This window comes from Micromys minutus (assembly GCF_963924665.1).
Source record: "Micromys minutus genome assembly, chromosome: X".
Classification (NCBI taxonomy): Eukaryota; Metazoa; Chordata; class Mammalia; order Rodentia; family Muridae; genus Micromys; species Micromys minutus.
In genome coordinates, this window is record NC_137970.1 from 58,175 (window position 1) to 71,655 (window position 13,481).

The 13,481-nt window shown below is 35.8% G+C and overlaps 1 protein-coding gene across 5 annotated transcripts in view; it reads left to right on the forward strand.

Annotated features, from left to right (window-relative positions):
• Positions 1-13,481, forward strand: part of DMD (dystrophin) — a 1,259,848-nt gene that overhangs the window by 24,131 nt on the left and 1,222,236 nt on the right. For all 5 annotated transcript variants that reach the window (XM_080910294.1, XM_080910293.1, XM_080910296.1 and 2 more), the window contains 4 exons: positions 2,075-2,188; positions 3,037-3,192; positions 7,492-7,662; positions 11,816-11,998. In XM_080910294.1, coding sequence (XP_080766420.1) covers positions 2,075-2,188; positions 3,037-3,192; positions 7,492-7,662; positions 11,816-11,998 — 624 coding nt within the window. The remainder of the gene's footprint in view (positions 1-2,074; positions 2,189-3,036; positions 3,193-7,491; positions 7,663-11,815; positions 11,999-13,481) is intronic.

A 13,481-nucleotide genomic window follows, 5' to 3' on the forward strand; every position in this document is an offset into this window, starting at 1 on the left:
GTCCCAAAAAGTACTAAGATGAAAAACTCAGATGACAGCAGATGCTGGCGAGGCTGCGGAGAAAGAGGAACACTTCTCCACTGTTGGTGGGGTTGCAAGCTAATACAACCACTCTGGAAATCTGTCTGGCGATACCTCAGAAAATTGGATATAGTACTACCTGAAGACCCAGCTATTCCACTGCTGGGCATATACCCCAGGGACACTTTAATACACAACAAAGATATATGCACCACAATGTTCATTGCGGCTCTATTTATAATAGCCAGAAGCTGGAAGGAACCCAGATGTCCTTCAGAAGATAAATGGATTAAGTATAAGTTCATTAACAAGAGAAAGAGCTAATGAAACACTATTCTGTGGATGATCTCAGCTACTCTCTCAACCACTGAGACACAGTATTAAAAACCAAAATGAGATCCATGTAAATAAGTTCAGTATTTCTGTCATAATATGTACATTAGAGAACGAATTGCAATGTTCACAAACGTGCTGCTATACTTTTGCATGAATTCCGATTAAACGCAGCAGCAACGACAAACAATTGCAAAGATCTGTTACAAGTACTTTTAAAGGAAAACATGGATATATTTCCATCTTCCAAACACCATCGTGAAAGGGAAAGACATCACTGACATAAATTTAGAGAAAGAATTTGAGTAGAGTAATAATTAAATGAACCTAAGGTGAAATAATTCATTCATCAAGGCATCTATGGTCAGACTTGTATGAAGACAACAGGGGACATAGAGGAGAAATTAACCTAGAATGACACTAGTCAGGAAATATTGATCCTGATATTGAGTCAAAAATTTTAAATAGTAGTTATTAACCACATTTTAATGACATTGAAAGGGAAATTTTCTGTGAAGCATGTTTTCAATAGTTAGAAAAGGAAACAACTATAATGACATTGTAATTAAATTATATGTAACTAAAGGAGGGACAAACTTACATTTGAAAAGTGATTGAACTGAAGTACATAAATAAAAGCAATACAGAAAAGAAGGTGGGTCCATTTATAAAGAACAAAAAATACCATTGTTTTCCTAATCATTATGTCTAATTGGCCAGACACGTAAGAAATTAAGAGATTTGAGTTTAAAGATAAGAAAACCTTCCCTTAAAATCTCCAATTTAAGAGACTGTTTAAAACTGTCAACTGCAGAAAATAAGTTGTGGAAGCTCAGGATAGGAAAGCTGTAAAGACACCGTAATGTTGGGTTTATGTGCACTGAGTGTGCATAGCTGGTTTTATGTGCACTGAGGATACATTGTTAGTATTATCTGTGCACTGAGGATACATTGTTAGTGTTATCTGTGCACTGAGGATACATTGTTAGTATTATCTGTGCACTGAGGATACATTGTTAGTATTATCTGTGCACTGAGGATACATTGTTAGTATTATCTGTGCACTGAGGATACATTGTTAGTATTATCTGTGCACTGAGGATACATTGTTAGTATTATCTGTGCACTGAGGATACATTGTTAGTGTTATCTGTGCACTGAGGATACATTGTTAGTATTATCTGTGCACTGAGGATACATTGTTAGTATTATCTGTGCACTGAGGATACATTGTTAGTATTATCTGTGCACTGAGGATACATTGTTAGTATTATCTGTGCACTGAGGATACATTGTTAGTATTATCTGTGCACTGAGGATACATTGTTAGTATTATCTGTGCACTGAGGATACATTGTTAGTATTATCTGTGCACTGAGGATACATTGTTAGTATTATCTGTGCACTGAGGATACATTGTTACTATTATCACGAGCTGTTCTGAAACTTCAAATTTCTCTACAGGGGTATGATTTAATGTTCTTGAGAGGAACATCATAAAATCAGATTTGGTATTTTTTTTTTTAACAATAACTGACTTCATACACCAATGTTCATAGTGTAGACCCTAAAATGCAGTCTTAGTAAAAATATTGTTTTCTACAAAGTCAGACGTCCCTCATTGTGTTTTTTTTTCTGACTTATGTTTGGAAGCACGAACATGACTATGTTAAAAACAGTCATAGTTTAGTAATGCCTTTAAATTGTGCGTTTATTCCAGAATCACAAAAAAACCTTGCAGAAATGGATGGCTGAAGTTGATGTTTTCCTAAAAGAGGAATGGCCTGCCCTGGGGGATGCTGAAATTTTGAAAAAACAGCTCAAACAATGCCGAGTAAGATTTGTATATGATGGTTGCAAATTATATTTTATGGGTCTTTAAATAATTAGCTCCATTATTTGCTACTTGGAGAGTTTCCATTACCTGAACAACATTTTGGATTTCGTGACACATAGAGGCCATGAGTATTGCAAACACACTCCACGACCTTCAGGGAAAAAAAAATAATTTGCTTATTCAAAATTTTGCAAGGTCTAATATTGCCCTTTACCCTGACTACACTTCATAAGCCTTAATACAAAATTTAAGCTCACCAGTTGCGTAAACGAGCTCTGCAGTAAGCACCGGGTGTACGTACCGTATCTGAGCAGTAGAATAAGGACTCAGAAACCTGGCCAAGGTTTTAGATATGTATCTGTATCTGAACTTATGGTCTCATTTCATTGGAAGGACATTGTCCACTGACCCATCTCTGAAGCCCGATAATATTCACTGTAGAGCTCTGATATCCATTAGGCCACTGTCACAGAACACGAAAAAGTACATGTTCCCCTTAAATAATCCTAAAAGTAAACATGCCGTCATCCTACAGATAATTATTAGAGTAACTTGTTTTTATAGAAAAGTTATTTTGAAATTATTCATGTATCAAGCTCATCGACTTGACTGAGTTTTAGCATGAAACATCCAATATCGAATTCACCTGCAAGTTGTGAGGTAAGTAGCCGACACATAGATGATTCCCTTCATCTTCCATGATGTAACTGAATATTTTACAGACCGTATATAGTCACATTTATATATTTTTCATCTCTAATACTGAAAACACATGTGGGATGTCATGATAAAGAATTTAAGTTGGTACTTTTGCATTCACACTAAACTATACACTGTTTCGTTAGCTCTTAGTTGGTGATATTCAAACGATCCAGCCCAGTTTAAACAGTGTTAATGAAGTGGGGCAGAAGATAAAGGGCGATGCTGAATCTGAGTTTGCATCCAGGCTGGACGGAGAACTCAGAGAACTTAACACGCAGTGGGATCACGTGTGCCGCCAGGTATGAGCGGTTTCGTTCACCGTGGCTCTGTCCGGTCATTTCGTGATGCTTCTGACGGTCTAACTTTCTCACTATCTTTACTTAAAACTTTCATCCTGACAGGATTGATCGTCAAAATACTCTTATTTCAAATTAACTAGGTTCCTCCTATAGAACCATTATATAGTCTATGCATGTGAAAGTAAACGACTGTGATGAAAACATTTTAGTTCCAAAACACTGTTTTACTAATGTCATTAATGAGAGCAGTAGACATATTATATACACATATCATATATGATGTCTATTATATAAGTTCATTTCAACTCTATATATGCATTATATAACATACTACAATATAATATATAACACATACAACACGAAATTCATATTATATATCACATGCATTATATAATGTATGTTACATATAAATATACATCATTAAAAGACATATAACTTCTATATTATATATGATACACATAGCAGAATAAACAACATAAACTATGTGTCAAATTATATGTAACAATCTATACATGTCATATGTTACATATGTTATACATTATATATTAAATAACACATATATACTATGTATATGTGACATGTGTTGTGTATTATGCACACTATATTATATAGAGTTAATATGTAATATATAAAATATAATAAAGAATAACTAATTAATATAAAATGTATTCTACCTCCTATCTAATATCTAAGGTATAGATGATGCTTGATATCAAATGTCCACACATGATATTACATGATGTGTGAAGTATGAATTATGATAAGTAATATGTGATATTAAATATGTGATATGTGTTCTGTAACAATGTGTTTTATGTATGTGTTTATGGAGAGAGAGAGACAGAGAGAGAGAGGGACAGAGAGAGAAAAGAGAGAGATGCACACACTCGCACACACTACAGAAATATGCTCTGTGATTCAATCCAATTTGTACAATTTATACAGCATATTATTTACAAATTTATTTCTAATTTCAGCATTAATTTGTCAAAAATACAAAATGTTTGAAGCAGTTTCCATTTAATTTCTGTTGCTCTAACTGTAACATTTTGAATTAAAGCAGAGATTGCATTTAGTATCACACATTATGTACACGTATTATGTAGCAGTTGGCACATAGCACATGGTATGTAGCCTGTGAAATATAGAATATAGCAGAGTATGTGTCACATGTAGCATGTAACATGTAGCATGTAACATGTAGTGTGTAAGCATGTAGCAATACCATGAATCTCTGTCACATGTCATAGGTCACATGTTGTGTGTTGCAGGTAGCATGTGACAAGTAGCATGCAGTATGTGCCATGTAATATATAGCATGCTGTGTGTTGCATGTCACCTGTGATATGCACTGTGTAGCATTTAGCATGTAACCTGTAGCATGTAGTATGTATTGAGTCACATGTGTTATGCATCATGTATAATACATGTATAGCACCATTCATGTAGCGTGCAATGTGTAGCATGTCACATGTAAAACATACTGTGTCACATGTAATGTGTAGCATGTACTGTGTAGTGTGCCATATGTAACATGTGGTGTATAGCATGTAGTATGTCACATGCACTGTGTAGTGCATCATATTTATATATTAATATACGTGCAGAATGAAGTATGTACTGTGTATTATGTAACACATAGAATGTGTGTATCTGGAAGCATATAGTATTTCATATGTAGTATATAATGTGTAGCATGTAGTATGTACCTTGTAGCATGTCATGTGCAGTAAATAACCCATAACATGTAGTGTAGTATATCATATATGATGTGTGACATGCAGCATGTAGCGTATATATTTGTTACAGGCCTAATGTTATATCATATTTCACGTTATATGGTACAGATTACGTTTTTCCATATGAAATATTGTGTGCTATGTATATATCATATATATTACATATGTATCATAAATCATATATATTACATCGTCACGCATGGTATGTAATTTATAGTCCATAGTATATAATATGTGATATTTGCTGATATGATATGTGGCATATGCTATGTAATAAAATATATTGTTATATGTAAAATTGTATATTATAATATGGTAAATATGTATGAAATGTATACTTTATAGCATATAGAATATAGTTAATGTTAAACATTTTATACTACATGTTACAGTTACATGTCAAACGTTGCATGTTATATTTGTTTTCAGCATCACATTTTGGAAAGTCGTATTTATAAGAAATGTGCGTCAAATATTTGTTCCTCAAAACATAGTTTTTTTAACTGAATGAGTATTTGCTTTTAAATTTAGTAAATTTAGAAGCTGAAGGTAAGTTTCATTTCCGTGTCACATGACAATTCACGTTGGTTACTTTCATGTAGCAGTTCACGGTTCCAGAACGGCAGTAGCGAAGTTCAAGTCAGGAAATAGTTTATGCCCATGAGTCAGAGTAAATACGTACATATGATCATTAACAAATAAGTCACAATTCTCACAGATGAGACACCGTTTAGACAGCTAACACACATCTTCAGACACACATGTGTTTACATATATTATTTAACAACATACTTTTTGAATAGTTTATACATTAAACAACTTCTAGTTTTCTATAGATATGCTTTTGTAACTTTTTTTGGATAAATTTTATTTACTTTTCAAATGTTGTCCCTTTTTCAGTTTCCCCTCCATAGCCCTCTTATAACCTCCCCCTCCTCCTGATTCTCTGAGGGCGTTCTCTCGCACACCCACCTCCTGACATTCCCCCTACACTGGGAATTAAGCCCTCGCACACCCATCCCACCCTCCTCCTGATTCTCTGAGGGCGTTCGTTCTCTCGCACACCCACCACCTGACATTCCCCCTACACTGGGGCATCAAGCCCTCGCACACCCATCCCACCCTCCTCCTGATTCTCTGAGGGCGTTCGTTCTCTCGCACACCCACCTCCTGACATTCCCCCTACACTGGGGCATCAAGCCCTCGCACACCCATCCCACCCACCTCCTGACATTCCCCCTGCACTGGGGCATCAAGCCCTGGCCGGACCTAAGGCTTCTCCGCCCACTGATGCCCAACAAGGCCGTCCTCTGCTACACGTGTCGCTGGGGCCATGGGTCCTATGCTAATGGCAGATTTACATCACAATATGTTTATTCCTCACTAAAGTGTGTCTGTAATTGTTTCCTACTGCTGATGTTTCCAAGCTGAACAACTTTACACACTTGGATCCACTCTTGAGAATGAAAAGGAGAAACTAAGATTCAAGAATAAAACACTTGAACATATTTGACTGTGATGCTGTGTAAAGGTTGCATACTATTGTTTATTATTCTCAGCAGACATGGAAACTTGTTTCTGCACGTCTCCAAAATTGATTATCTTCATATTTAATATTTGCATATTTTGTGGAAGAAAATATAGTAATTTGATCACTTAACTATTACTCATATTTGAACACACTCTTAAGACATACACATGATACATGTAATGTGTGTTGTGTAACATCATGTATGATGTATGCATGTGTGTGTGTGTGTGTGTGTGTGTGTGTGTTATGAGGCCATACATTCTATTTTAATGAATCACCTATGCATTTTCGCTGCTTTGGATTTAGATTTATGAGAACTCTTAAGTACTAGAATATTCAAAATTACACAAAAATTATGTAAAAACATAAAAATTGCATAAAGTGTTCAGTGCACGTCACAAAATTATTAACCGTAAAAATTTCTATTGACAAAGAATAGGACGGTGCTCTGTAGAACGGTGAAATTTTTACTTACTGTGGCTACGAAGTGACTCCAGCTTCTATGTAGAACTGTGTGGCATATTCATACCCCAGGAGGGCAGGGTCACTTCCTATTTACACAGGGCAGGGTCACTTCCTATTTACACAGGGCAGGGTCACTTCCTATTTACACAGGGCAGGGTCACTTCCTATTTACACAGGGCAGGGTTACTTCCTATTTACACAGGGCAGGGTCACTTCCTATTTACACAGGGCAGGGTTACTTCCTATTTACACAGGGCAGGGTCACTTCCTATTTACACAGGGCAGGGTTACTTCCTATTTACACAGGGCAGGGTCACTTCCTATTTACACAGGGCTGAACGTGGTCTTCAACAGCCTCCCAGCCTCCCAGCATTATAATTATTTAGCTCATTTTCCATTCGTTTTTTTGTTTCATTTTTACTATCTAAGATTTTTTTATTTACACACTGCCAAGTAATGCGGTCAAAATAAACCAGCTTTACTGCCAGTGCTTATGGTTTACGTACTGTTGCGTATCTGTGGTTGTTTTATTTTATTTCCTGTTTGTTTTCTTTTTAATGGAAGGTTTACTCCAGAAAGGAAGCCTTGAAGGCAGGTTTGGATAAAACTGTGAGCCTCCAAAAAGATCTGTCAGAGATGCATGAATGGATGACGCAGGCCGAAGAGGAATATCTAGAAAGAGATTTCGAATATAAAACTCCAGATGAATTACAGACTGCTGTTGAAGAAATGAAGGTAAAGTAAACCAAGGGAAAATATAATGAAATATATTGTGATTCTTCACAATACCGCAACTTATGAGAACATGGAAGTGGTGTTCATACGAACTTTCAAACACTCACCCCATCAGATTTGTACAATTTGTACAAACACTCACCCCATCAGATTTGTACAAACACTCACCCCATCAGATTTGTACAAACACTCACCCCATCAGATTTGTACAAACACTCACCCCATCAGATTTGTACAAACACTCACCCCATCAGATCTGTACCGTAGACATAAGGAAGCAGTTGATGGAGACGAGATGCTGTTTTGCCAACCTTTGATTTGTAAAGCATTTGGGAGAAGGTCTGAGTCATGAGAGAAAAACCAGTGTGAAAAATACATCATGGAAGCACATTCCTGCCACAGAAAATGCTTCCAAAAACGATCCTAAGACAAACTGGGAAAGAAAATAATAAGAAGAAGAATAAGAATAAATAACAGTAATAATAATAATAATAACAACAACATAATAATAATAATAATAATAATACCTGCCAAAGAAAGTGAGCAGCACTCCAATCAGTTTTTCCACTTTGTCACGTTTAAACAACTGGTCTAACTGTGCAATTGGTGCAGCATGCTGGAAAATTGAAAGTGAACGGCTCAGCCTGCCTCTGGCAACAGCAGCTCGGGGAATCCGCAAAAAGTCCGATTCCTTGAGATTCTGCTTCTCGGTTAAGGAGTTCCTTGAGGTCAGGTCACCGTCGGCTGCGCGATGGTAGGGCTTGCTCCAGACCTGTGCTTATGTGAAGACCAGATTCATTTGTATTGTTGCAAAAACCAAAAGACTTATTTTGACATCTCTCCCCCTCATTAGGGAACAAAACAGAGATCTCCTGTTTACTTTTTTTCTGGCATTTTAATGTTACTACTGCTTATTTATTTATCTACTTTTTTGCTTCCTAGTTTCAAATGCAGTGTTTTTATCTGCATCCTTCTCCTCCTGCCTGGCCTTTTCCATCATGATGGGCCGTGTCCCTTTGAACCATAAGGGAAAATAAAACCTTCTTCCATTACAAAAAATGTTGCTACTGTTTGGCAACTGATTTTATTCTATTTTTTACATGTAAAGAAAAATATCGCCTGTCATAAAGGACCTAAAGGAAGTTTGGATGAGCTTTGAACCATTTTTAAACGCCATCACTGATTACATTCTGTAACTACATAATTAAAACAAAAGACACTGAATCCCACCTTAGCAGATGTTCCTCTATTAACATTTCACTGCTGTAGTTTCAATCCTGGATCTTAGTATATTACATATTTGTAATGAAAAGAAATTACGCAAACATACATTTGCTTAATCACAAAAGCACTGGTATTGGTGTTGGGATCACCTGGAACATTTGTGTAAAAATTTAGTTGGAAGATGGTGCGACGGCTTAGTGGGAAAAGTTATTATTGATAAGCTAGAGGATCCCAGTTCCAACTCTTACACCCGAATTCTGGAAAGAGAGGGAAATTTATTGCAACTCCTCATCTGACATTCAGATAGATTCATATATTAAAGCAATAAATGATAAATGATAAATAAAATACACGACACTGTGCCCGAGAGTCAGAATTTGGAATTCAATGAGCCTTTGGTGCATGTCTGAAATAATAAGTCTTCAATAAGTTTTGTGTAACGACAATTCCAACTGGATATCGGCAACTACGCTTTGAGAACAATTCAGTCAAAATATTACTAATGTTTTATTTAAGCAACTGGGTTTATACAAAATTAGATGCACAGAAAAGCCAAAATATACGTTTTTACGAAGATGGTAATTAGGTTACGTAGGTCACATTTTTCAAACCTAACTGAATTTGCCAATTTTGTTATATAGGCGATTATATTTCTTGAAGACACTACTACACTTCTTCCTCACCCCACCTCAGAAGTCAGGACTACTCAATATATAACAAACACAAAGACATTAGTTTAAAACCGTTTGTTTAAATTGTTTGACTCTTCCCAAATTTCTAATCAAGAATAACAAAACACGTTTGAAGTTTGTTCCCAGTGATGCTCATAGGCCAATGGTTGTGAGATTTTTTTGATAATTATAAGAATACTGCAGGCAAAAATAGGATTTATATAACAAACCCCAAGCTCATGCGATGCTTAAAAATTTCGTAAGAATGAACTGAATTTTTCAAATATTTAAATTAAAATCCACGAAATAAATTATTTTATATTTCAAGTGTCCTCATATTTCACTACACAGCATATTTTATGCCATTCTTAAATTAATTACAATATATTCTTGAAATAGAAATATATGAAACAAAATTTTATCTCTCTCTTGTTGATGAACTGTTCACACTGTTTATATATAGAACCAAATTCTTTTTTTCTTAAACTTTATTTTAAAAAACAGAGATACATGTACAGATTTTTAAGGGCATTTTGGCATAAACTATATGAACATATTTTTGTCAGTATCTAATTTTTTAAAGGTTTGATAGTGTGCACTGAAATCCTACTAGTTACAATAACCATAAAGTGCATCAGAACCAAATTCTACCAGCCAGAATCTACACGATTTTGCCTCAGTTCCCTTCAAATCATTGTGACAGGCAACAAATATTAGGGAACGAATATTGTCTGAACTACCTTTCAACTAATTTTGGAAGATTATGTGCATATAACCCACAAATTCCATGAAATGTGGCAACAATAATTTTGAGGCATGTTTCCCAAAGTTATCCTTCAGAAATAATGTCCAGCCATTACTAAATTGTGTAGGATTATCACTGGATCCTGGTGATTTTCTTCCCTTTTCTGTGTCCAATTCTTATTCACCTAATGGCATTTCTTTCACAGGCAACATGTGCAACATGTACTTCAAACACTCATAGTTGGTACTGTTGAGCTCAGGAGGAATTTAAACTACAGCTTCTCCCCCTCCCTCCCCCTTTTTCTCAACCCCTCCCTCTCATGTGTGTGTGTGTGTGTGTGTGTGTGTATGTGTGCTCCAAAATGTACTTTCACGTTATAGTTTAAGTTTAAACAGTCGCTAACTATACTACTTCTTGTTATATGGTTTTTTTTGGTTTGTAAAACTCTTTACAATAAGCAAAATGAACAACGTGGAGGAGAATCCTGGATAATGTCGAAAGAACAGAAGCAGTTTTGTTAGATGGTATTGAAGGACAACTCAAGGTCTTTCCTTAGATTCCTGCCAGAGTGTAGATACGTCCCTATAGCACTTATTTGTCTAGAAGGAAACCAAGAATAAGACTGAAGTTATTGTTTAAAAAGTGATATCAGACGTTCATTAGAGGCAGGACAAGGCTCCAGTAGTGTTTGATATATTGTGCCTTAAGGTGTTTAGTTTTGTATATAGAAAATATTTACATATAAGGAATACTTACCCAAATATCTCTGGTTATGCTGTTGAATTGAGCTTTCAAATTCACCCGTCTAAGTTTTAAGTTTTATGAAGAAATTTTTCTTCCACATGAAAAGGGAAGCGAGAGCTGTGTAGTTTGGCTTTCTAGACTTTTGTTAAGTCTTTGATTAGTAGGGAATTGCCTTTCAGCATAATATTTCAAATATAACCTTAAACATTTCTATATTTACTATCTTCACTTAAATTGTATCTTCACTAAATTCAATACTGATTCACCTGAATAATTTACAAGTGATGTTGATTATAGTTTTCTAAATATTTCCAAACACGTTATTAAAACATGATTACTTTTTAACTATTTGATGAAACTGTCTATAGATATATAGACATGTTGGAAAAGTACATATCCCTGTACAGAAAAGAATCATTTTTATTTTGAGACAAAGTTTCATTTTACCTAAGGTGGCCTCAAAATATTATATATTCAAGAATCGTCTTGAAATCCTTCTTCAGCTTCATCTGTCTCCAAAATAAAGGGGAAAATGTGTGTGGTACTGTACCCTACATGAGCTACTATAATTAAAAATCTATTATAATTTTACGCTCTTTTATAAGTTTTTGATTATACATAAAACTGAAATGAAAGAACTAGTAGAAGCATGTTTTTATGCCATGAACTATCCTAACAGGAATTCAACTAGGAAGAAATGGTGTGCGGGATAAGAGTGAATACTGGAAGTGATAGACTTGCTCTTAAGAGATTGTGATTTGCTTTTCAGAGAGCTAAGGAAGAGGCAACACAAAAAGAAACTAAAGTGAAACTCCTTACCGAAACCGTAAACAGTGTGATTGTGGAAGCCCCACCTGCGGCACACGAGGCATTACAAAAGGAACTTGAAACTTTGACCACCAACTACCAGTGGCTGTGCACCCGGCTGAAGGGAAAATGCAAAACATTGGAAGTTAGTTGTTTCACTTTTTGTTTCAGTTCAATGTCAGAATCATATTAATTAAGAGTCTAAATTTGCATGTGAATGATTTAAGCTAGAATTCCTCATCCACACATTTACCATATGTATGTATAGTGGCAGTTTCTTAATGAACTGACATGTTTCTTTTTATATTAGTTCTCCATTATAGTTTCAAGTATTGTCTTTTCTATGATCTATAAATCCCCCAAAAGAGCATTTTCCACAAAGTCAGTAAATAACCTGCTTTATAATCTGTTCCTCAATTTTTATAGGATCATGTCTATATCGCTTCCTACGCATGTCTAATTTAGAATAATTCTGATGTCTGATATTAGGTTCTTAAGTTTGCATCTGCTTGTGCCTCAGATCCATTTGTAGGCATGCTTATTCATAATTGCAGGTATGTGATGTTTCCTTTCATGTGGTGATTTAATTCAAGAGAGGGTGCGGTGGCAGGATGCCCCAAGCCTGCCATGAAATGGGCATGTGCAGAACTGGTGTGGCGGCTGCCCACCAAGGGGATTGTGAGGAAAGCAGCATGGGGAGGTGCTATGCTGGAGGCGTGCAGAGGGGAAACTGCTGGAACCTGCCTTGACATGGAGCTGAGGCAGTGTCACAGAGCAGCACCTGCACTGGTCAGAGCAAGCAGAAGGAATCATGGGAACCAGCAGCCGCCATTTTTAATATTTACTGGAATATGTGTGTGTGTTCATATTTATGCAACGTGCATTTTACATTATTACATTATCACATTTTTGAGGTTTATATTCTATAAGTTTGACACTTTCTCCCAATTTTGTTTGGTATAATAACTCCTAATGAATACAATTAAATCATTTACCATATGTTTGATTAATTCTCACCTCACTGATTATAAGAATTTAATAATTTAGTTTTCAAATAGCTAAATCAATAACAAATTGTATTAGGTATCTAGTTTGGGGCTGTTTTGTAGTCATATATCTATATTTTTGTCTATAGTTTCAAATCTATTCTTTCTTAGATTTTAAAAGACTATAAAATTCAAACCTCAATACTACAATTCATACATTCAAATTTTAAATACTTTAATGTTTGGAATGCATCAATATTTTTAGAGTAAGCATAAGAAATTTATTTACACATGCCCGTCTCCTCCCACGCACTCCTTCTCTGTGATATCAACTGAATATGGCATAACGAGTGCAACATGACTAGACACAAACCAGCACACCAAGACTGGACGGGACAACCTGGTAGGAGGAAAAGTTTCCGAGGAACAGGCAAAAGAAGCAGAGACACCCTCAGTCCCACGGTTAGGAACCCCACAAGAACTCCAAGCTACAGAACCATAATGTATGCAGAGGACCAATCACAGACCTGTGCAGGTTCTCGGGTAGTCACATCAGTCTCTGCGAGTCCTTCAGAGCACTCATTAGCTGATTCTGTGGTCTGTCTTATTATGATGTTCTTGACCCCACTATTCTCAACAGTC